The sequence below is a fragment of the Anabrus simplex genome, chromosome 4 (assembly GCF_040414725.1).
Source record: "Anabrus simplex isolate iqAnaSimp1 chromosome 4, ASM4041472v1, whole genome shotgun sequence".
Taxonomy (NCBI): domain Eukaryota; kingdom Metazoa; phylum Arthropoda; class Insecta; order Orthoptera; family Tettigoniidae; genus Anabrus; species Anabrus simplex.
Window position 1 is genome coordinate 365,096,748 of NC_090268.1, and position 26,771 is coordinate 365,123,518.

General features: G+C 39.0%; 1 protein-coding gene across 3 annotated transcripts in view; it reads left to right on the forward strand.

Annotated features, from left to right (window-relative positions):
- The window catches only part of EndoB (endophilin-B), a 243,010-nt gene that overhangs the window by 30,628 nt on the left and 185,611 nt on the right, over window positions 1-26,771 (forward strand). For all 3 annotated transcript variants that reach the window (XM_067145790.2, XM_067145793.2, XM_067145791.2), the window contains exons 3-4: window positions 10,830-10,958; window positions 11,136-11,298. In XM_067145790.2, the coding sequence (XP_067001891.1) occupies window positions 10,830-10,958; window positions 11,136-11,298 (292 nt within the window). The remainder of the gene's footprint in view (window positions 1-10,829; window positions 10,959-11,135; window positions 11,299-26,771) is intronic.

The window sequence follows — 26,771 nt, forward strand, 5'->3', positions numbered from 1 at the left end:
TTTACATTGTATTCTTTAGTACGAGGACTACTGATATCCATGAGTTTATATTTTTACACCACTTGCACTTTGTTCCAAACTTCTTTGTATATATTTTTCTCGTTACTACTCATCTGTACCATACTAACATTTCTCATCTCATTACCACACTTCACTTTATAAATTATTACAGTTAAAAATAACATGTTTTAGGATTCGACAAAAACTTATGTATGCTTTAATATGGCTGACGATGACCCCTAGGTGGGTTGAAACTAGTTCCATGTAATTTATAATATTGTAAATACATATTAGTATTGAATAGGTGGAAACCTGTACTGTGTTACTATTCATAAATTACTGAACTCTCGAACAAGAATTGTTTTAGGAATTTGTTTTGGCATGGATAAAATGAATACAGCATACAGCAAGTCATGACCAGCCGGGCTGAGTGGCTCAGACGGTTAAGGCGCTGGCCTTCTAACCCCAACTTGGCAGGTTCGATCCTGGCTCAGTCCGGTGGTATTTGAAGGTGCTCAAATACGACAGCCCCGTGTCGGTAGATTTACTGGCACGTAAAAGAACTCCTGCGGGACTAAATTCCGGCACCTCGGCGTCTCCGAAGACCTTAAAAAGTAGTTAGTGGGACATAAAGCAAATAACATTAAGTCATGACCAAAAAACACCAACAGCTGGTTTCTGTCCATGTTCTACTACCAACTCATTGCATTTGAATGAGATTATGCTGAGAGTTCTATCGGAAGTGGCAGTACGAAAGGTTGGATTGAATGCATGACGGTAGAAGTTATAAGCATTGAGCACGTTGCGTATGTTCTTGTTTCAAACGTCCCGGTACCGAATGGAGAACTAAAAATTGCTCACAACGAATATTATCCATTATGTGAGAATACATATCATTCGAGAGTGTATCCACGAACCCGTCTTTTGGTGGGCGATTTATACAAGTGAAAAGAATTTGTGTCTGAAAGGGCTATATCAAAAATTATGTACTCAGGTTTTGTTCTCTGCTCTCCAGGAGATTTGCTTATTGCATTGCATTTTAAACTGTTCAAGTAAACTGCAACACCACCAGCAGCTCTGTTTATTCTGTCATTACGGAGAATATTATACCTATCGAAACAGATGGCAGAATGTGGTACTGAAGGTTTAAGAAATGTTTCACTGACTGCATTGATATCAAAACACACACTTGCCAAACATGCATCGAAACTCAGTACATGGGAGGAGTCAACAAGACACTGAGAATTTATGTGGATGACCATAAGATTTCTTGTGTTTCTCACACTGGTACCATATAGTAAGTCAGATAAGAGACACACATTACTTCTCATCATTACAATATAGTACAAAGGATTAAACACAATAGTTAAATAGCCGATCATTCACAAAAATATTTTAGTACTCACTATAAAAATAATTTAAGGATTTAGAAATTGTGACAAACTGGAATAAATAAGAGTCGACGATTGGTATAAACAGATTAAGCACGCTAGCAGTTTTCTAAGCATTAAAAAATATACCTAATATACTGCACTAAATAGAATGGTTGCAGAAGATAAACTTTCGAATTGTTAAGCTTACTAGAGTTATCTCTTCTTCGCCAGGCTGAGTGGCTAAAATGGTTGAGGCACTGGCCTTTTGACCCCAACTTCGCACGTTTGATCCTGCCTCAGTCCGGTGGTATTTGAAGGTGCTCAAATACAATGTCGTATCGGTAGATTTACTGGCACGCAAACTAACTCCTGCGGGACTGAATTCCGGCACCTCAGCGTCTCCAAAAACCGTAAAAGTAGCCAGTGGGACGTAAAGCAAATAACATCTCTGTACCTATCATCCTAAGTAATTCCAGTAATTGAGTGATCCACAGGAATATGAATTATCTTGCTGCAGATCAATTCTGTGGAGCAGGGAGGAGCGTGTAATGGGATGTGCCAGTCTTCCTCTAGTGTCTGTCTATAGCCGCTAGCAATGGTCAGAAACAAGAACTGTTAAACCGAGAGCCTTCAGTCTCGAGAGACTTCCACGGATTAAAAGTGTTCAAAGTCTCTCGAAGGGCCATCTAGCTGTATCAGACACGCAAGACTTGCCAGCAGTGGTTCAGTTCAGTCAAGTGTGTGGGTTCAGTTGGAGTGGAGAGCGCAGTTGTGCGCTGTCGGTGAGCGAAGAGTAGTCAGTCTGTGTGGGCGATTGTTGCTGTGGACGTTGATGAGACAGTATGCAGAGTGGAGTGTTCTGTCCATGGAACTAAGGATCTGTTCTGTGTTTCTGTCGCTGTGAATTGTCTCTCTTGGGCTGGTTGCTGTGAGTGACTCTAGTATTCAGGTGCAGCGTGGAAGAGGTTACTGGGTATCGGCAGTGAATGAAATTCTACTGGAGCCCATTATATGTGAATTAGCTGTCAATATGAATCAATATGAAATTTATTTCACATGGTTCTACTGGAATACAGACAGCATACATCATGTCGAACTGCGAGACTGTGTTACGTTGGCTAGGGACTTAGAACTGTGATAGGAGCAGCGCGATTAACTGTGGGGACTGAGTGTGACTGTAGGTGTTAGTGAATGAAGACTGAGTGTGAATTAGTGTGTCTAAACATTGAAAACTGAGAGAGAATGCAAACTGTAATTGTGTGTTCTCTACTGTGTTGTGTAAGTTGTGGTCCGGGTATGCCTGTGTGTTAGTATTGTAGCAGGAAATGCTTATGGAGCCAGACCATGGGAAGGATCTCAGGTAGTGTGCGGTTGCGATTGGAGTCGGTGCAGAGAAGGATGATTTCGCAGGGCGAATAATAGATGGTAATTAAAATCTTTGACGATATTTATTGATAATCTCAAGTGAATCACCCTGCCTCTCATTCGTCGACATTAAATTTTCAATTGATCTCTTCAGAATGCAATTAGGTAAATGAAATATATGCGCTGTCACAATCCTATACATCCACTCGATGTTAATAATGTTCAGAATAAATATCAGTTTTCTAAGATCTCAATACACTCTAAAGTTCATCTAGGATCTCTCGTATAAATTCAAATTCAAAATAACACTCTGATCATAGAACTTCATTCAACCACTTGTTGATTTACCAATATTTTTTAATTGTAAATTAAGTCCATCACTTGTGGTGAAAACCTAAAGTCTTTAAAAAATTATTAAACAAAATATTGACTGACAATTGCTTTAGCAATCCTATAGCAAATTAAATATTTTCAGTCACTTGCTGAAGAAATCGTACAGTTCATCTAAGCAAATTATACAAGATTGTTAAATAGTGCACTTGTTATGACAAGCCCTACAGTTCATCTAGTTATTGTGAAATGATTTCAGTTTACACAACTTCGAAGAGAAACTTAAAGTTCATTGACATATGACTTGAAGTCTTATTGAATGACTTCCTATAATTTCTACAAGCAGAATTCACACGATTAAAAATTACGAAGCACTTTTCATTTGACAAACGTAGCACTGTTGAGTGAGTGCATTATTAGAAGGTCAGTTATTGCCTAAGTGTAATTACTCACTTAAGAAAAGGTAAAATACACTTATATCACCTGTGTTCTGCTCATAAGAATGGATGAACAACAGTTCTGCAGCTTGGTGACCGGAGCTTCTGCAGCAAACAGCCTGAACTCGAACTCAGCACCAGCAGCGTACCACATTCCATCCCACGACGACATCACGTTTAATCCCTCGTCAATACCACGATTAATCCCATGCTGGATATCACGAATGTCCCTCGAAGATACCACGAATAATCCCACGTTGGATACGACGTTCTACATAGTGTGATATTACGACACTTTGCTAAGATTTCTGGTGTTTTAAAAAGAAATGTTGAAACACGGGAAAATTCAATTGGCACTATATAGCGAGTTGTAGGACTATTAATTATCATTAATGAGTTGTATTTCACACTGAAATAAGTCCGAATGCACTGTTTGTACTCTCACTCTTGTACTATGGCGTTAAATACGTGACTTGGAATAGCACAGTCTTGTCACAGTTCGAGCTGTAAGTCAAGTTACTGTAGTAATAAAATGATTTCTCTTCTGCAGTCGAAAGCACGTCTTTCACCACACTGTTTATAAGACATGAAATGAGACACTAGCACAGTTCATAATAATCACAGATTATGTCGAAATTCAGTATCACAGTCCGTTAAATACTTGAATAAATGCAATTAAGGTCACTTCTAGAACAGTCTCTTGAATCCTAATATCACTGTAAAATGTCCATAATATTCAGTTCTTTTCTTATGGCACTAATCGAATGTTCAAGGAAAAACATGAAATTTAGCCACACAGTCATATGAATTACTAAATACTTCAGTGGAATAGTACTTCAAATAGTTCACAATCGTAATTGTATACGAGAAATGCGTCTGAAGACTAATGAAATTATCATTAATTGAAGGTTTGATTTATCACGCACAATTTCCTATTATACTTGTCACTGTAAATGATTACGACAGAGTTCAAATATGTGATGAAGTAACAGTCATACTACTGTTGAATGGTAAATTAAACACTGGTATTCTCAGTTCTACCTAACTGCACAGTCTCTATAGCAAGATCACTTTTTCAAGAAATCTGTAACTTGTATACGACGAAACTTGGTTTGATAGAATTTTATCACATCTCACACATCCACGACGTGGTTGAAACTTCACTTACTACGATCTTGCACAAATTCAAAGTTTTAGGATATGACTTGCACATCTCTCGCAAAGCGCGACAGAGCAGTATGACTTCTAGCCATGACTGAGTTGTAGATTTCGACTGACTATACCCTTGAATCGTTGACCTATTTATATTTTGCTGGGAGCGAGCTCACTGGGTCAGGCGACAGAGGGGTGGTTATGCATCCCAAACTTCTACTCGTTATATTTTCTGAACTACTAGGTGGATTGACTTCAAATTTTCCACATTGTTCATTTGATGTATGGGCTACATGTTGGTGTTTGTCTCGTTTTTATCGGTCAAGTCGTTTAGAAGTTATAAAAATAATTTCTAGACGTTTCCATGGGGAACTGAGATACATGTGGCGCTGACGTCACTTGCTGTCTCCCTCACACTTACACGGAGCAGTAGAGATGAGAACATTCCCTCGGACAGCTGTTCCTTATGTCACAACTCAGCCATTCTTTCATTATTAAAGATTTTATAACCTGATGTGCCAGGGCCTATGCCTTCCTGGTACAGTATGTAAGTAGTTACGTCAGTAAATTTTAGAAGTGCTACCAGTTTGTGTTCATTGTACAATTGTACAGTGTATAATTTAGTAAGAAAAGGTCAAGTGCAACGTAAGTGACATCAATGTATCTTCCTATTAGGATATAATTTTCATTAATCAAAATTTAGTATTCTGTTTCAAATGATGAATAATTGAGGATATTAAACACTTGGAACTAGCAGTTTAAACAGTAGTGATGCCAGTCAGCAGGCAAGCCCTACAGGTTAACATCCAACTGGACGGTGAGAAACTAGAAAATGTTAACCATTTTCAATATTTTGGTAGTATTGTAACTAGTATCGCAAAGTCCTTTGCTGAAATCACTAACAGAGTCCTAAAAGGAGCACAATTTTATCACCAAGTTAGGTCTCTTCTGTGGGATAACACATATTCCTTTAAGAACAAAGAGAATCCTTTATCAGGTATATTTTGTGCCAATAACTACATATACTCCTGAAAACTGTAGAGATAGTAGCAGACTTCAAGATATAGAAATGAAGTTCCTGAGGTCAATGCTACAGGAAACAAGAAGAGATGAGATCTCGAATTAAGGATCAGTCATAATACACAAGTAAAGCAGTCGCTAAGCAAAAATGTGGGAACATCTAGACTCAAATGGAATGGCCATGTAAAAAGGATGGGTCAAGTGAGAACAGCAAGAAAATGGTTAGAAAAGTAACTGGAAGGCAAAAGACCTAGAGGCAGACCAAAGAAACGGTGGATCAGACAAGTAAAGCAGGACATGGAAGGAAGAGGAGTGGAATGTCACCAAGTTGAGAAGGAAGAAACATACGTGGATAGACAAAGATGGAGAGCACTCTTGTACTGCACCTGGGTGACTGGCGATGGTTAAAGGGTGGTGATGATGATGATGATGATGATGATGATGATAACAAGAATTGCAGCTAAATTTTTAGTATAGAAGTATTGTTAGTAACTTAAAGTGGGGATCTGTATGCACCATCACAGATCTTTCTAGTTTGTTTATGCTTCGTGTAATTTTAATGATAATCCAGTCACACGCTTCATTTCTTTATGTGTAGTTGGTCTCCAAAGAGTTGACATTAATGGAAATTTGTTTTGTTAAGCTTATTTATTCAGGATAACTTATTCATAAGTTGGAAGTTACAGACATGAAATTTATGAGGATGTTTGTTACAGACAGTGGGAGAAATCGCAGTAGGATATTCAAAGTGAGGAGAGAACGTTGAAGTTAAGAATGAACTTGATGTATGAAGCTGTACGCATAAACTGGCTTCGGTGGCAGGGTTATATGAGGCTAATGAAGGAGGATAGGTTATTTAGGATAGTAATAGACTTCGCCATGGAGGGAAAGAGAAGCAGAGGGAGACCAAGGTGACAATGGTTAGACTCTGTTTTTAATGATTTGATAAGAGGTGTGGAACTGAATGAGACCACTGAACTAGTTATAAAGACAAGATTGTAGAGGCACTTATTCAGAGGCTATAGTGCCTCAAAACACTTTACGTAACATCTGTTGGTAGTTTATTAAATGCCCAAGGTAGATTCCTGCATTCAAGGAAAATCACACTCTGAGATCAGGAATGCCAGAAATGATGTCAACTCCCTTAGAAAGAAAATGGTATGGTCTTATTTAAGAAACATCCTCCAGCAACCAGTTTGGTAACACACCCTGAATTATTATTGTCATGTAAGGAATGGTGAGATGTTCTATATCTTTATCGTGTCCAGACTTCATTTCTTTGAGTCTTTCAGCCCTGTGTTTGGCTGCCTGAACCATTGTTAGTTTCCCATCCACAGACTTTCAAGGGTACACTGAAACAGACAGACAGGGCAGATCAGCATGTGGTTCATATTTTGAACATGGCCACGTTCACATGTTGTCTCTGTTCTCAAAACCCCATCTTGCCAGGTTGGTTTTCACTGTTGCTACTCCAGTTTGCAGCCATTTGAGTGTTCTCAAAGTCTTTCAGTCTAACTCTACACCTGCAAGCTCTTCCTCTTCAAGGGGATACCAAATTGGAGGGTCTATACTTATTTCTGACCAGAAACTAGTTCTTGATTTCAACCTTCTATGTCTGCTGAACATATCTTCTGCCCCAAACATGACATATGTTTCATTGAAGGTCTGCTAAAGTTTTGCAGTTTATTCATGGGCTAATTTTCAGATGCTTGTTGGAGAGATGCCTGCTGCACTATAGAACTTGTCCAGAGGCGTAGCTTTCATGCAGCCGATTATCATGTAGCATGTTTCATTTACAGCGACGTCAACTTTCTCTGTGTGAATGGATCTGTTCCAGACTGGACAAGCATATTCTTCTGTTGAGAAACACAAGCTTCTTCCTGTTTTCTGGACAGTGGGATTTGCTCCTGATTTACTGCATGTTCATTTCTTCAGGGTGATGTTCCTTACAGCAACTTTCTTGGCTGTAAAATTACAGTGGGTTTTGTGAGTGACCTGTCCATAATAATGTTCAGGTATTTGGAGGAATGTTTGCTTCAAATGTTGTCCTTCCGTGACATGTTCAGTTTCCATCTTGCCAATTTTGAATGCAGGTGAATTGCACATACTTCAGTATTTAATTGATTTGGTCTTAATGCATTTTTTTAAAAATAGTGTGTTGACATGAGAGACAGGATTTCTGTAAATTTATTGATCCTGTACAGTAAGAGCAAGGTTGACTGCTTAAGGAAAGTACTATGTACACTGACTGACAGAGCAAATGCAACACCAAGAAGGAGTGGTTCGAAAGGGATGAAAGTTGGGGGAAAAACAGAGACGGCACGGACGAATAATTGATGTTTATTTCAAACCGATATGCAGGTTACACAATGTGCACGGCATCGACTCAGTAGGATGTAGGACCACCGCGAGCGGCGATGCACGCAGAAACACGTCGAGGTACAGAGTCAATAAGAGTGCGGATGGTGTCCTGAGGGATGGTTCTCCATTCTCTGTCAACCATTTGCCACAGTTGGTCGTCCGTACGAGGCTGGGGCAGAGTTTGCAAACGGCGTCCAATGAGATCCCACACGTGTTCGATTGGTGAGAGATCCAGAGAGTACGCTGGCCACGGAAGCATCTGTACACCTCGTAGAGCCTGTTGGGAGATGCGAGCAGTGTGTGGGCGGGCATTATCCTGCTGAAACAGAGCATTGGGCAGCCCCTGAAGGTACGGGAGTGCCACCGGCCGCAGCACATGCTGCACCTAGTGGTGGGCATTTAACGTGCCTTGAATATGCACTAGAGGTGACGTGGAATCATACGCAATAGCGCCCCAAACCATGATGCCGCGTTGTCTAGCGGTAGGGCGCTCCACAGTTACTGCCGGATTTGACCTTTCTCCACGCCGACGCCACACTCGTCTGCGGTGACTATCACTGACAGAACAGAAGCGTGACTCATCGGAGAACACGACGTTCCGCCATTCCCTCATCCAAGTCGCTCTAGCCCGGCACCATGCCAGGCATGCACGTCTATGCTGTGGAGTCAATGGTAGTTTTCTGAGCGGACGCCGGGAGTGCAGGCTTCCTTCAACCAATCGACGGGAAATTGTTCTGGTCGATATTGGAACAGCCAGGGTGTCTTGCACATGCTGAAGAATGGCAGTTGATGTGGCGTGCGGGGCTGCCACCGCTTGGCGGCGGATGCGCCGATCCTCGCGTGCTGACGTCACTCGGGCTGCGCCTGGACCCCTCGCACGTGCCACATGTCCCTGCGCCAACCATCTTCGCCACAGGCGCTGCACCATGGACAAATCCCTATGGGTATCGGCTGCGATTTGACGAAGCGACCAACCTGCCCTTCTCAGCCCGATCACCATACCCCTCGTAAAGTCGTCTGTCTGCTGGAAATGCCTCCGTTGACGGCGGCCTGGCATTCTTAGCTATACACGTGTCCTGTGGCACACGACAACACGTTCTACAATGACTGTCGGCTGAGAAATCACGGTACGAAGTGGGCCATTCGCCAACGCCGTGTCCCATTTATCGTTGGCTACGTGCGCAGCACAGCGTCGCATTTCACATCATGAGCATACCTCAGCGACGTCAGTCTACCCTGCAATTGGCATAAAGTTCTGACCACTCCTTCTTGGTGTTGCATTTGCTCTGTCAGTCAGTGTATTTTGTAGGATTGGTTGATCCTTCGTATGCAAAGTAAATATTATAGGTGCTAGTACACTTCTTTGTGGCAAACCTTCTGATTTCTCCACTTGCTCTTCTTATCATTGAATGAGACAAAATATTCTGTTCCAAAGTATTGTAATGTTTAAAGCGTCCGCCATGCCAATTTGAGAGGGACCAGTGACATTACCATTTGGCCTGCCCGTTTACTTTTTGATTGTGTGGAAGACTCTGTTCTCAGGAGAACGGAGAGAAAAGAAAACAGTAGAAAGTTACATGAGCGTGGACGGTGTAATTATGTCAAGAAGTAGTTTTAAAGTAAGTGTAACTTGGAAATGCTGACTGTAAGTGATCTTCAGAATTAAGAAATAAATTTTAGAAGTAAAAACGCTACCAGATTCTGCTCATTTACTTATTCAGCCAACATGCGTCAGTATTCAAGGTGGTCATCTAAGAAAGTATTGTACAACTAGACCAGCAGGATGGATATAGACTGGTACTGGTAGTTATTGAGAATGTGTGGATCTTTCCCTGGTTTTAGAAGAGCAACAACTTTTGATTTTCTCCTCAATTTAGAAATGTTGCAGGTGCCAAAGCAGTTGTTAAATAGTCATAAAACCTACTGAAATTTGATCTGTTCTGTTGAGGAATGCTTTAAAAATGGCAGTCAGTGTTGCAGCACTTTAATGTGTGGCAAGTAGGTCCCAGGACAATAAATGTTTTTGGCATCGCCACAACAAGATTGAAACCATTTATGTCCTAGAATATTGCTCCCACAACAAAACCTTGCAGCTAACTCGATGTCACATAGTACAGTCCATTATCATTTAGGGATTTGAGAGAATTACTGTGCATGTAGATGTCTGTGGTTTGTTGGAGAGTTGGAGGATCAATATCGTAGCCTTCAGACATTGTCACAGGTTATGTCATAGATCCTACTATTCAGTTTGATTAGACTCTTAACCAGCCTAGCAATGTGAGTAAGGAAAAGAGAAAATACAAATAGACTGTCCCCTTCTACACGCAAGAATATGGTTTCAGAATATCGGTGTAAATAAGCCTGCTGATTGGAGCTAGGGAGAAGGACATGTGTGTAGTATACTTCGTCCTCATGCGGGAAGTATTTATTTGGTACAGAAGAATTTGTTATAAGAGTTTTTATTTTATTTTTTTTAATTTCATTCCTTAAGGACTTGGATGTTCCAGATTTAATTTAAACTGAAAATTAAGAATGAGAAACTGCAGCTTGAATATCTTCCTTATTTTTGCATAAGCATTGTTCCAAAAACAGAGCTTATTTTCTGCAGCAGTAAATTTTTGCTTATATTCATTGAGTGGCCTGTTAATGGTATGTTAAGTAATGTATAGTCAACTGAGAATATTTTTGGTAATATAATTAATACTTTCCACTCCAATCAGTAAAATGTTTGTTTCAATATAATACTTTGTGAATTGTGGTTATATGACTGAATGTGATCAATTTCTTTCAGGAAACCGTGTTGAAGATTACCTGTTCGAAAAAATTGACAAGAAACGGCCTAATCGTTTAAGCAATCTAGAATATTTAGGACTGGACATGATTGAAGCTGGGAATGACTTTGGACCTGGTACAGCATATGGTAAGTTACTAAAGGTTCCTTGCTGTTGTATTTTTTGTATGATATTTGAATTTTCATTATTATTATTATTATTATTATTATTATTATTATTATTATTATTATTATTATTATTATTATTTATTATTATTAATTTTTTTTATTGAGGATATAAGAATGTGGGTTGTATGTTTATTCTAGGTAGTGCTCTTATTAAGGTTGGCCAGTGTGAGCAGAGGTTAGGTCAGTCAGAACGCGATTTCATTGGAGCTGCCAGTCACTGTTACATTCAGCCTCTTCGCAAGTTTTTAGATGGAGAGATGAAGACTATTGTTAAGGAACGAAGTCTGTTGGAAAGCAAGAGGTTTGTTTCATTATTTCATTTTTGTATGCTGCATGTGGGCATTCTCATTTATGGGTGCAAAGATATAGTGGTAAAGTTGTCCTGATGAGATTGAGATTCTTAACAAACAATTATTGAAACTCGTGAAATAAATTACTGTGTCTTGAAAGCTATTGTGATTGAATATCTCTGAAAATACTTTGTATTGTTATGTTATGTCACAGTCACTGAAGGGAAGGAGAATTAAAACAGTTGTTTCTGCAGCCTGTAGTGTTGTGAACTTAGGCACTTAAACAGGAGCTCTCAAGAAAATGGGAATTTAACTGTATGTGATAGGAGGAACGTTAGATGTGCAGATGCTTTCTCTTATAGGACTAGCATTTTAATGAAATTTCATCTTTTCTCAGGTAATACAGTAACATGTGCTACTTTTAGTATTCACATATTTTTTGATAAATGGAATACAGTAGAACCTCGATTATACATTCCCGGAAACTACGTTTTCCTGTATTATCCGTTCAAATTACGTGGTCCCATGAGCATCCTAATGAAATCACGTTGTAAAAATCCGTTCCTCGAACAAGCTATTTCCCGGATCAACCGTCCAGAAATTTCAGTCCCATCAACGCTAAATCCTCAATCACGCGTTTTTCAAGAAACTTTATCTTACGAAAGGACGGCTATGGCATACTTAAGGATCTTGGTGTTGATGTCCTGTCATTGCGCTGATTCGAGGAAGTACTGTACTGGAAAAGCGATCGGCGGTGAACTTGTTTAAGGGATCATCTTAGCATCGCATTCGGGTAGTATTGTTTAGAGAATCCTCGGAAATCATAAAGCAGAGAGTGCCCACAACAAGTGGAAGGAGACAGAGCGCATTTCGGCAGCTCTATTGGAAGACGGAACGAGTTTCGTCAAATTTTCGTAATTGCAAAACGTCTACATTATGTCCAGGCATAGGTATTTTTTTTTTTTTTTTTTTTTTAATTTTTTTTTTTACTTTATTCAAGTGTATTGCCGAACAGGTTTTCGACATTTCCCTCAGGGCACAGTATAGTCACTGGGCTTTCAGGCAGGAATCGAGACTGCTCTTTCTTAAGTGACACAAATTTAGTATTTTAATATTATTGTATGCCTTTGCTGGTGAGATGTAGTGTTTACAGTGCACTATGTCTTCTGGTATGGGCTACAATAAATTTGTTACTTTTATTGACTTGTCTGTCTCATCCTTGACTTTGACAGTATGAAAGTGACTGAGGTATGAGTGATGCTAGTAATACCATTCCTTATGCAGCCAGTCCCTGTTATGAATGGTTTGAAAATATCGCCCATAGGGTCGGTTGGGGCATGCATTTCAGTGGGCTTGGCAGACTGATATGTAATAGCAACTTCTGGTTCAGTGAGGAAAGCAGTGGGAAACTACCTCGCTCCATATTTCCCTAGTACGCCTCTTTAGTGACGTCTAGGCTATTTATGACAGCTGTTGGCGGAGCTGTGGACAATTAAATCAGCCTTTGGGCTGAATACCCAACATGCATATTATCGTATACGATTATGCTATAGAGTGAAGTAGATGTTGATTCCCATAAGGAACCTAAAATATTTGTCCCGAATGAGTAAATTTATAATACCAATATAATGGTCCCTTATTGGACATTATAAATTTTCCAGCTAACTCATTCTTGGTTGCCTGCGTTTCGCTCTCGTGTGCTAAGTTAGGCTCGTCAGTTGGGACTTAGCACACCACCCAAGACGCAAGGCTAGTGCATACCGTGGAGGCCACTGCATAGGCTACTTGAAGCCACCAGCAGTGCCAATGCACTATGAGAGCTATGTCTCATTTTCAAAAATTGATGCCTGCCTGGCCATCAAATGATGTAGATGTTGATTCCCATAGGGAACCTAAAATATTTGTCCTGAATGAGTAAATTTATAATACCAATATAATGGTCCCTTATTGAACATTATAAATTTTCCAGCTAACTCATTCTTGGTTGCCTGCGTTTCGCCCTCGTGTGCTAAGTTAGGCTCGTCAGTTGGGACTTAGTGCACCACCCAAGACGCAAGGCTAGTGCATACCGTGGAGGCCACTGCATAGGCTACTTGAAGCCACCAGCAGTGCCAATGCACTATGAGAGCTATGTCTCATTTTCAAAAATTGATGCCTGCCTGGCCATCAAAGACAAGCCTAACTTAGCACATGAGGGCGAAACGCAGGCAACCAAGAATGAGTTAGCTGGAAAATTTATAATGTCCAATAAGGGACCATTATATTGGTATTATGCTATAGAGACCGGAACAGATGTTGCAACTTGCATAGCTTACATAAAGCCTTGGGATGTTTTGGGATAGCCTGTCACTGTTTTCGTCCTAACATAAGACTGGGAATTTCAAGTTTTTGTGTTATAATGTTATAAAAACCAGTCGTTTTATTTGTGCACTTACATTTAAAAACTTTGTATCATTTTGCACTTGTACCGACTTGAATAGCGAGCGTGCTTTCCATTTAAGCTCAAGGTTGCGAATAATTGTAATTTTGGAAGTGTTAATGATATTTTTTTCTTTCTAATTTGATTGTGATTAGTGACGGGCAGAATTGAATATAATGCATTCGAGAAGTTGAGGATTCGAAACCATATTCTCAAGTTCAACATAACCTTTAAAAGTCGATGTAGGCGTAATTTACATGGTACAAGATTTCCATAAACCGACTAGGAACAATATACCGGTGACTAAATTACAATGGAAGATTTTAAAAAATTGATTTCGCCATCATGTTGGATGCTTTTGTATCTAATGTGCTTTATTTTATTATATTAGAGAATTAAAAACTACTTGTGGTCGATTGTTGTTTGGCTTAGTGTTACGGGTATTAGATTTTTCCAAGAGTTTTGCTGGTCAAAGTCGCTGAACTGAAAGAAGGTTTCAAAGGAATTTGACGAAGTTTTCCCAGTAAAACTGAATGTAAAGTTTCGAGATTTTAAAGTCTCGTACCAGTAATTAACGTTTGAAGTCATCCCCGTGGTCTAACTTGCCTGCCTCTCACCCAGAGGGCCTGGGTTCGATTACTGGCCAGGTCAGGCATTTGTATATGAGGTCTGGTTCCAGGTTCAGTCATTCTACGTTTACCTCTAATTGAGGAGCTATTTAATGGTGAAATGGTGACCCCGGTCTAGAGAGCCAGGAATAATGGCCGAGAGGACTCGTCACACTTTCCACGTGTCACCATGTAATCTGCAGGCCTTCAGACTGAGGGCGGTCACTTGGTAGGTGGAAGACCCATTGGGGCTGTAGTTTGGTTTGGTTTGGTTTAGGGGCATTTGTAAGATTATAAGTATACAAATTTCATTTTTGTGATGTTTAGCCATATTGTTGATGGTTCATTTGTTCCCGGATTTTTAGTTTTCCCGTGTTGTACGTTTTTTTTCCCATTGTCCCTCCAAAAACAGAGAATCCGAGGTTACACTGTATTTTAATACACATTTCTTCTTTCGAATTTGGCCATTGAAGGATCACCTAAGTAAACAACCCATTGCATGTATTAGCGTTATTTAATTCCCACTTCTTATCATGCTCACTGCTTGTTCATCATTCTTTTGTTTTGTTGTTTCCTCCACAGTTCCATCCAGATGTAACTTCTTTTCTTGCTTTCCTTTTCCTGGATACCCTTAGAATCAACTTTTTAAAGTTGTTCTGTCCTGTATCATGTCTTCAGTTATCTCGATTTCCTCCATTTCTTTCTGTATTCCTCGAATCCAGTGGTTGCCATTCTTACTCCTGTAAACATGTTTAAAAATTTCAGTCCGTTGTCATCCATCCTCATTACGTGGCCAAAAAGGTCGCTCTCCTCTTTCTGATTGTATCTGACATCTTTTTGCTTTCTTCGCACTGATAGAGATCTTCATTCTTCCTGTACCTAAACTCTTCTTTTTCTGTTTTCAATGATCCCCAAATTTTTATCATTGTCTTCATTTCTTTACTCTCTATCTCTTAAATTTCTTCTGATTTCATGGTGAACATGCATTCCATAGCATAGAGAATTTCTAGCTTTATTCTTCTTATGATGCCATCTCCCTCCAAAGGTTGGCGATCCAATTGATTATAATTACACGCAAAACAGCAGCACGGAAGATTTCTATCGACGTATGTCCATACCACCGCTGCAAGTCTTTCAGCTAGGAATTTCTCGGTCTTCCCACAGATCTTTTCCCATCAATCTTCCCTTGAATGATCAGTCAGAGAAGTTCATATCGATCACCTCTCATGATGTTGTGACGTACCCACTTGGCCCACAGATATATGACAAATTTATAACGTGGCGGGTCACTTTAATATTAAAATAAATAAATGATATGTCATTGTTTCTCCAGAAACAGTATCCCAAGGGCGCCAGTCTTCAAGCTTATGGCTTGAAAACAAAAGTAGATAATTAATAATAATAATAATAATAATAATAATAATAATAATAATAATAATGCGTAATGAGACTCAAAAAAACTCCCAGGGGTGAGGTGAACGGAACACAAATCATTAAGTACACTAACTTGGAATTTAAGCATCATTAATAATCATTTCATAAAATACAAATTCAAACAGCTATTTATTAAGATGAAAAACGTGACGTAACGGCGTTTTACTGACATCTGAACTTATGGAAGCAAAAGAAAAATTGAATGAAATTAATTTTAAAAATGAACTGTTGCGCGAAGACTTGCAGTAACTTATGCCATAAGCTCACCATATGTGGATCTCGTACCGGCTGCCTTCTCTGTTGTTGGATTCCAGTCCTACTTCTACATTTCCTGTCCTTAATACTTCCTACTGTACTCCTTACGTAAAGTCGTAATGAGTCCTAATTTTAAGTGCAAAACCACCATGGGTTATGTTCATGGAGAGAATACATTCGTATTCTTCCGTATTACGGAACATTAGCGTAGCTAAATTCATAATAAAAGCTCTCCTGCCCTATACTAGTCAAAGCCGGTCTCCCGTTGACTACCTCTCGTCATTGAGATAAGTCCCAATGAGAGTAACTTTTGAGTAGAATATACTCAGATGCGAAGTGAACTAAGTTAAAATCTTCTCCGATGTGTAGACGTAGAATCGTAGTAAGAGTATCTTCCAAGCGTGAGAATCAGAATGTCCGAATACAAGTGACATCTGCTCACGAGTAAGAATACTAGTATGAATGTGAAAACGACTGCTAATGCTAATAAGAATCCGAATGTCTTCTCCAGCTCTTGTCGGTGGTATATATCGGTTCAAAAGTCTCCTTCCATCAGCCATATCCCATGGTCCAGTAAGATTCGAGGTCTCATCCCTTCTCCGATGTATAGCTGTGAATCCATCACGTTGCTTCATTACGTTCATTCACATAGGCTGAACTTTCCCCCTAAAATAAAGCGTCCCGAAGCGGAGTTTGAAAAGTGGGTGTTAATAATGTATCAACTGTCTCTTCATGAGGTAGAGAGGGTAAGGTCTCTCGTAACCTAGATGACGTACTTTTCCTGGAATTGGGCTGAAATTAGCCTGCTGACTCTGGTCACCTCACAACGGCTATTGGAAAATTTACTGCAAGTTATTAATATGCATGATGTTGAAATACTTTACCCAATAATTTGTTCGTTCAGAATACGTTATAGCCGCGATACAAAGAAATGAAATGATGATTGAAATGGATGATAAAAACTCTATATCTATAATATTATAAAAGGAAGTGTCTGTCTGTCTGTCTGTCTGTCTGTCTGTCTGTCTGTCTGTCTGTCTGTCTGTCTGTCTGTCTGTCTGTCTGTGCGCGATGCCCAGCAAAATCTACAGCACGTAGAGATCTGAAATTTTGAACATAGGTAGATGGAAAGGGGTCCGAATGCACCTCGAAGCCGGAATTTTCATTTTCGCTTTCGTTGGTGAGTTATGAACGAAAAACCATTGGAAAACGTGCATTGGGATATGACAATCCAACGTGCTGTCACCAAGATTAAATGCATAGAGTCGCTGTCGCTAGGCAACGTACATGAGATAGGTAGAGAACACAATATACAAGGAGCCATTTTACGTCCAGGACGTAGGAAGCTGTTTTTGGTCTTATATGGTGTGAGGGCATATGACGGTGTTGATGATGATTCGTCCGTCGGATCGGGACGTTAAGTCTTGAGTTATTTGAGAGGAGTGGCATATGTGCCGGCGCCGGGTTTCATCCTCTTCATTCTTGCTATCATATATCATGTCATTCATTTCTTGCAACAAGCAACTTTTACAAGAATTACCCGATGTTCTACACAGTTACAATTCTATCGACTACACGGCAGAGCTTTGAAAGACTTGGTAGTCACCTGGTGTACCCTCGAACATCTTAGAGTGGACGATTGTAGCACCAATTATCCTTCTTAAGAATAAGAATCCTGCCCTCTGCAATGAACACGACTCCGAAACTGGTGACTAATGTTATTGAAGCCATTCTCATGATTGGGCATGCCGCGAGCGAAGTAATATTCATTCCTCGGATTCGAATAATTTCTTCGGATATACAGTTTAAGTTTAGATCTCTGCAGTGTTCAAAATAAAATTTCTCTATGTAATAATAATCTTCTTCTTACTATACATAGAAATGGATATATGCATGTATGTGTGTGTGTAAATGACACATCTCCTCCTAAACTACTGGAGCAACTTCATCGAAACTTGGTACACTTATGATTTACTATCTGGAGACGAGCACTGTGGGGGTAAGCCATCCGTAGCTCCCTTAGGGGTGGGGGTCAGGGGGGGCAAGGTATAAAAATAATCGAAAAAAGTGCCAAATCCACAGTTTTCGGGGTCGCTGAGATGAGCAGTGACACTCCCCATTTTTCAAATGTCGAAGTTCAGCTCCCTTTCGCAGGGGCGGCGAGGGGGGAGTGATATATAAAATTAAACGAAAATAATGTCGAATACATAGTTTTCGGGGGTCGCCGAAGTGAATTGTATACTCTGGATTTTTAGTATCAGGAGACAAACAACGCGGGGGTAAGAAAGCCCAAGAACCCTTAGGGGAGGCGGGCGAGGGGGTCAGATAAACAAATTAACGAAAATACTGTCGAATCCATACTTTTTGGGGTCGCTGAGATGAATAGTGACACTCCGGATTTCTTTTATTAAAGTTCAACTCCCTTTGGGGTGGGGGCGAGGGGGAGTGATATATAAAATTAAACGAAAGTAGTGTCGAATACATAGTTTTCGGGGTCGCCGAGGTGAATTGTACACTCCGGATTTTTAGTGTCAGGAGACAAACCACGTGGGGGTAAGACTGCCCAGGAACCCTTAGGGGCAGGCGGGGGCGAGGGGGCTGAGATATAAAAATCATCGAAAATAGTGTTGAATCCATACTTTTCGGGGTCACTGAAATGAACAGCGACACTCCGGAATTGTTTATAAAGTCCGATTTCAGCCCCCTTGGTGGTGGGGGGCGATGGGAGAGTGATATATAGAAATAATAATTATATATAGAAATAATAGTGTCGAATACATAGTCGCTGAGGTGAATTGTGACACTTCGAATTTTTATTATCAGGAGACAAACCACATGGGGGTTAAACACCCCAGGAACCCTTAGGGGCGGGGCAAGCGGAGTGAAATATACAAATCATCGAAAGTAGTGTCGAATCCATACATTTCGGGGTCGCTGGGATGAATAGTAACTTTCCGATTTTTTAAAACTCAAAGTTTAGCCCCCTTTAGGGTGGGGGAAGGGGGAGTGAGATATAATAGTAATAGAATATACTGACGAATCCATAATTTTCCGGGTCGCTGAGATGAATAGTAACATTCCGGTTGTTTAAAGTCTAACTTCAGCCCCCTGTGGCATAGGGGGTGAGAAAGGGTGAAAAAATAAATTGTCAGAAATGACCGAGATAATGGACGTGTGTATGTACCAGTATGAATTTCAAGTATGACTTACTACCTGGAAAACGTACTGTGGGAGTAAGACGCCCCTAGAACCACTAGGGAAACGGGTAAAATATTATCCACACTAATAAATGGAAGTCTGTTTGGCGCGATCTATATATACTGTACTATATATATAAATTAAGGCATAAAAATGAAAACAGACGTAAATTAGTGAGGCCATTCTAGGCATCTTAGAAATTTAAAACTTGGTACCAGACAACCTGATGATTTCAGGATCCCTAGAAAAATCTCAAATTCTCATAATTCCCTGAGGGTACATGCTGGGAGTTTCAAACCTGCATAAGAACACAGTCGGTGATATTTATGCAGAACCTACAGGTTTTATGGGCTTAAAAGTTTCCTTAAAGTCCTGATTTTTAACCCACTTCCCCATATCAAGATCGCAGCACAATTTCCCAGACGAGTTAGAAAATTGAAATTTTGCAAAATTATAGCTTTTAGCATGTAACCTACGGAAAATTTACGAGATGTTATTTTTTTTTTATTTTTTACCCCCGAAAAATATCGAAATATGGAGGCAATTTTAATGACGGTGCAGTCCTTCCTTTCGATGTATTTCGTGGCTAAACGGTAAGTCGTATCACAAAACGGATGGCACAATCTCCGTTCAATTTGGAGTGATCTACAACTTCGGTCCTATGACCTTTTGTCGTATCTCTATCCCTTATACATTAAATTTTTCTCTATTTCTGGATTTACCTAAAATTTGCACTTTGTACACGTACAATTGATGGTTTGATTCACTTATAGGAAAGATGGGTTCATCAAATTCTACACAAATATTGGCCTACCCAGTAGCCCTGTGTGAGCCAAATTCTATGTTTGAAGCTGTAGCATAAGTATCTGAAAAGTAATGCACTGTGTGAAAATCTTAAACAAATTTCACCCTATTCAACGTTTCTAAAACACAATGAATTGTGGTAGACAAGTGCACCTGTCGTTATCATCACAGCTCCACAACTCGCACCTTACATTGGAAACATCGTCTGCGGACTTCCCTATGCTTTTTCTCGGATAACGCCAATTTACATGCAATTTAAAAATTATTATTAACTTCGTGTACAGTAATTTACTTCGATATCTGTATACAATCTGGAATACCGTAGCGAAGCATGGGTACAATTGCTAGTGTGTGTGTGTGTGTGTGTGTGTGTGTGTGTGTGTGTGTGTGTGTGTGTGTGTGTACATATATATACATATTAATTTAAAAATGACCTATCAGTGATTAAATATATATACATCTTATCAATTAAATATATAGTTCAATAATTAAAAACATTCAGTGATGTCCCAATCATCACATTCGCCCCTCTGAGCCTGAAACAAGTAGGACTTCCGTTGAGGGCTCACACTTACACTTTGCCACTTATGTTTCACTTGTTTTCAAAACAACTGTACATTCATTCATTACTGTATACAACATAACACTATTTTACAAAATTGATGATTCCACCTACAACTTAATAACAAATAATATATAACACTTCAAAATTTCCATGAAAACACAATATTACAACTTAGCGAGTTTCTGATGTCTCACTTTCTCAAATGTTCATCTCTTGTTGATTTCATGAATCCAGTGTATGCAACACTTGACCATTCAATTCATATCTGTACAAAATTTACACAAACAAAATGCATCGTATTACTCTTTCAAGTGTTTATAGGTTCTTGCTGTATGACTATCACTTCACACACGCTAACACATTCACGTGGTTTTAGCCTAGGGTAAAATTATTGCAAGTCTTTATGATGACTTCTTATAGTCTACGGGGAATTTACAAATTTTAAACTGCAATATTAATGATCCTCGTTATATAAAATCAAATACTAGATTACCCATACATGGCGTTACGTAAAGAGAACAGACGTAACCTTGATAATGAACTCGTGTCAATCGTATACACACACATCGTGTAGCAAGCAAAACAAAACTTGGGAAACTCCACCTACCAGAGAACAGTCACTCCACGCTGCGACAGGTGTATATTATATAAGAGATAAGCATGGCTTGGCTCACTGACCTATATTCCAGCACTATGGAAAATCCACCGGACTCGTAATATATTTACGTAAACTCCGAATGTTGAATGAACCCAATAAAATGCAATCACCGTCAGATAATTTATAAGCACAAGGTCCTAGTTTCTTATGTATACGATAAGGTCCTTGATATAAAACTCCAGCCATATCATCAATAAAAACCGTGGCAAAATCCCCTGCCACATCACCTAATGCAATATTTAATGCTCTAATTAAGGCTGCAGAACTAGTCTTCGTCCCGTAGGGAACGCGCTGAAACTGATACAAGCTGTACTTATGACTAAATGCTGTCAGAGGCCTGTCCTCCACTCTCAAAGGAATCTGCCAAAAACTACTTCTTATATCAACAGATGAAAACCATTTTTTACCCTCAAAGCCCTGAATTAACTCTTCAATAGTCTGTGATTTTAACTGGTCAGCACAAATACGTCTATTCATATCTCTCCCATCAATACAAAGCCTGACGCTCCCATCACTCTTAGGCACAACGATTAAAGAATTTACATACTGGCTATTAGACACTTCAATTATCCCATCAGCTAACATAGCTTGTATCTGATCGTCAACTGCCTTGGCATATTTGTGTGGGATAGCATACCGTGGCCCGCTGAAAGGACTGTCATCCAGCACTGAAAAAGAATGTTCATAAACATGTGTTTTACCGGGTTTCTTAGAAAAAATCTCAGCGTGTTCACATAACACTGCCAACAATTCGTCCCTCTGGACTTCCTCTAATTTACTGTTACTCGCAGCTTCAAATAAGGCATCCTTCTGATCCTCTTTCAACCACAACTGGCATAAATTAAACCCCTCACTGGGTTTCTCTTTATATCTAGAAACCTCAATAACACTCCACATAGCACGAACATTCGTTTTCCTCTGAATTTCATTTCTCAGTTCGAGTTTGACATACTTATTATCCCACTTCAGATTTACTGTAGCATCATCGTAATCTAACTGAGCCGATTTTAAAGTCAGTCAGTCACATCCCAAGATGAGATCAAATACAAGGTGAGGAATAACCAAACATACCTGTACTGAAATAAAACCCTCTATACAAATCGGCACCGCAACCTGCTTGCATATTTGTTTCGACTTTTTACCAACAGCTGTAATAATGAATGTAGACTTAACAGACATCTCTTCTATCATAATACCCTGTTTAATTTAAGAGTCATACCATTCTGAACTAATACATGATTTCTGACTTCCAGTATCAATTAACGCGTTAACATACACCCCCCAAACTTCTAATTGAACCACAGGATTAATCACTTCATCACCCGAATCTAAATAATTATTATCTGGTTCACACATAAGATCTTCCTCAACATCTAGGTCATATGGCAATAGTTTCATAACACAATTCCTAACTACTTCCTGGTAAGGTTAGAATTCTGACCCATCATTACAGCCTGCATTTAGTTTAAAGGTTGCGATCGTGTACCTACACTTGGCTCGTTAGTACCTTGTCCTCTGACTTGTTGGGTATTTCCCGTTCTATTTTCAGGTGCGCCATCCCTACCGTTATGCCTTGGCTGAAACTGATTACGATTCTCGTAGTTTGGCTGTCTCCTATTGTCCCTTGGTTCACTATGAGGAACAAAATTATGTGAGTTTCCTGTTTTATGCCCAATGTTTCCTAGTGCATCAAAACTCCCTAATAACTGCTCCATTTCCTGAATAGTTTTAATACTTTGCATACACGCTGCTTCGCGTACCCTGTCTGGAAAATGTCGTAACAGTAATCTGACTACATCTGAATCAGCCGTGATTCTGTCTAAATTCTGCCAAATCATAACATGTGACAAAAAATACTCAGTCATAGAGACACATTCATTATGTTTGACTTTCCCAAATACTACCCTTTCTCTTTCACAGCTTTGAACGTTTTCGTTCCAGTATTTGTCTGTGAACTTCGTCTTAAATTCCTTCAGACTTTTCATGTTACTTTTATAGACTGAAAACCAGGAACGCGTCTCTCCCACAAAAGCATGATCAATACTGTCGATCGCCTCTTCCCAGTCCATAAACCCTCTCTTCTTTCAATTTCATTCACTACAGTGTTCTGTTTTTCTTTCAACGTCTTAATTTCCACTGTATTGCTTTCTACTATCGCAAACTTTTCTCTTTGTTCCCTAGTGTTGTCTTCTATTATACACTTAACCGTATCAATCTTGTTTTGTACCTGATCTTTAAATTCTTTTATTTCTTCCTTTTGGATCTCAACTATATTATTAATACTTGTCACCTGTGTCTCTAACTCCTTTCTAGTGTTGTTGCTTTCTTTTTCCATTAATCCCAACAACTCACTCCTCTGCTCTACAAATTTCTTTTCTACCTCTTGTTTGTTTTGCTTAGTTGTCTCTTTCTGTTCCTCTATCTACTTGTTAAATCTTTCATTTTGCTTAAATAATTCCTGTAACTGTTTGCTATGTTCGTCCATCCTTTTATTAGCTTCGACCTTGTGTTCATTCAATGCCTTACTTAATTCTCATTTAGTTTGTTCTACTTCATTTTTAATTTCTGATTTAGTTTGTTCTACTTCATTTTTAATTTCTGATTTAGTTTGTTCTACATCTGTTTTAATTTGTTCCAATTCATTTTTTATTTCAGATTTACTGTCCTCTATCTTACTCAACATTAACTGCATCATTTCAAGTAACTGAGCATTATTACTCTCAATGTTAGGACTAACCTCCACCTCGCCCCCTATCGTACTATCGTCTGAATCTAACGTAACTTCGTCATTCCTACTCTTATTCCCTTCGCTATCTTCGCTCCTAATATCAGTTTCTTCCTCTACACATTTATCTAACTTTTCCTTAGAATTACTTAAAATACTACCCTTCAGCATGTGTCCACTACGCAGCGTCATGTCTTTCTCCTCTTGCTCAGCCATGTTACCCCCAAAATCAAACACACAAGAAAAATATACTGTGGATACACAATAGTTACCCCCAAACTACTGATTTTATCCTTCTATACCAGTACTTAATGATTTACGAGCCCCTCAGTTGTGGCGCCAATATGTGACGTACCCACTTGGCCCACAGATGTATGACAAATTTATAACGTGGCGGGTCACTTTAATATTAAAATAAATAAATGATATGTCATTGTTTCTCCAGAAACAGTATCCCAAGGGCGCCAGTCTTCAAGCTTATGGCTTGAAAACAAAAGTAGATAATTAATAATAATAATAATAATAATAATAATAATAATAATAATAATAATAATACGTAATGAGACTCAAAAAACTCCCAGGGGTGAGGTGAACGGAACACAAATCATTAAGTACACTAACTTGGAATTTAAGGATCATTAATAATCATTTCATAAAATACAAATTCAAACAGCTATTTATTAAGATGAAAAACGTGACGTAACGGCGTTTTACTGACATCTGAACTTATGGAAGCAAAAGAAAAATTGAATGAAATTAATTTTAAAAATGAACTGTTGCGCGAAGACTTGCAGTAACTTATGCCATAAGCTCACCATATGTGGATCTCGTACCGGCTGCCTTCTCTGTTGTTGGATTCCAGTCCTACTTCTACATTTCCTGTCCTTAACACTTCCTACTGTACTCCTTACATAAAGTCGTAATGAGTCCTAATTTTAAGTGCAAAACCACCATGGGTTATGTTCATGGAGAGAATACATTCGTATTCTTCCGTATTACGGAACATTAGCGTAGCTAAATTCATAATAAAAGCTCTCCTGCCCTATACTAGTCAAAGCCGGTCTCCCGTTGACTACTCTCGTCATTGAGATAACAAGTCCCAATGAGAGTAACTTTTGAGTAGAATATACTCAGATGCGAAGTGAACTAAGTTAAAATCTTCTCCGATGTGTAGACGTAGAATCGTAGTAAGAGTATCTTCCAAGCGTGAGAATCAGAATGTCCGAATACAAGTGACAATCTGCTCACGAGTAAGAATACTAGTATGAATGTGAAAACGACTGCTAATGCTAATAAGAATCCGAATGTCTTCTCCAGCTCTTGTCGGTGGTATATATCGGTTCAAAAGTCTCCTTCCATCAGCCATATCCCATGGTCCAGTAAGATTCGAGGTCTCATCCCTTCTCCGATGTATAGCTGTGAATCCATCACGTTGCTTCATTACGTTCATTCACATAGGCTGAACTTTCCCGCTAAAATAAAGCGTTGAAATAATAACATTAAGTTATTTATTAGACCACCTAATCAATACAAAATCTTCTTGGATGATTTACATAAATTTGTTAGCTAATAGTGGGACATGTTTCGCCTTCTCTGAAGGCATCATCAGCCATAGTCTTAACCTTAAATTAAAAATAAGTATCTAAATAACATGTAGTAATGAAATGAATTTTAAAAATCTTGAAGAGATTTGAAGTAAAATAACATTAAAAATAACAATGATGGTTTGAAAATACAATGTGATGAGATACAATAGTGGAAGTATTAACAAAATTAACATTAGAAGGCTGCTAAAAGAAGTACAATGGATAAAACAACAGATTGTTATACAACAAGTAGTAAGATTACATAAAAGTAAAGTTGATATTCATGGCGGTTATAATTAGACGATGGCGAAAAAGACACAACAAATTCTCCGCAATGGCCAACCATATGAGGGACACCGGGCATAAATTCACCACAATAGAACAAGACCTCCATATCCTAAAAAGAGTCGATAAAAGCAAACTCATGACAGAATATGAAAACTTATTTATTTTCCTCGACCAACATTTTAATAAAGATAAAAATCTAAATGACACTATTGATAAAAAAAGCCCCTTGTATGAACAGATTCTTATTTTATTACGAGAATCAACTTCCCTCACCAACAAATTCTTAAAAATCTTCAACCTCACATCAATTAGAGTTCCCACCCCCCCTACAGCTAATATACCCCCCCTTCCCCCCCGCCGCTAGTACCTCTAATTCAAATACAACCAATAAACCCATAGCCACACCCACCGGAACATCGCTCCCTCCAATAGCCTTACGCCGTTACAACACGCGCAGTAATACACTCTCTTCCTTCCCTCCCACCAATAGCAGCCCCCCTCCAATAGTTACGTCAACGCAAACAGATCCCCCTCCAGCACAAAACTTCAGTTATAACACACGTAGCAAGAAGTCTACGGTTGCAAATTCTTCTAACTCATAATATTACAAGCTATCTTTGTCACCGTCAAATGGTAAGTGCATACTATTCTACTTCAATATTTTTCAAATATCTTTTCACACAATTATCTCTACGTTTCTTGCTTCCATTTACAGATTCCACTTTTATATGCTTTTTCAACTAGAATATCTACAAACTCACAATTTACAACATTTGAACATCACTTCAAATTTTGAGATGGTCCATAGTGATCCTATTTGAAACTGTTCTTCAACTTCTATTCACCAACTTCATATCCTCAACGTATTCTACAACTTCACCATATGCATCTGACTTTAGTCTTTTATCTTCAAGATCATGATGAACTTTGGATCTCTCGACTAA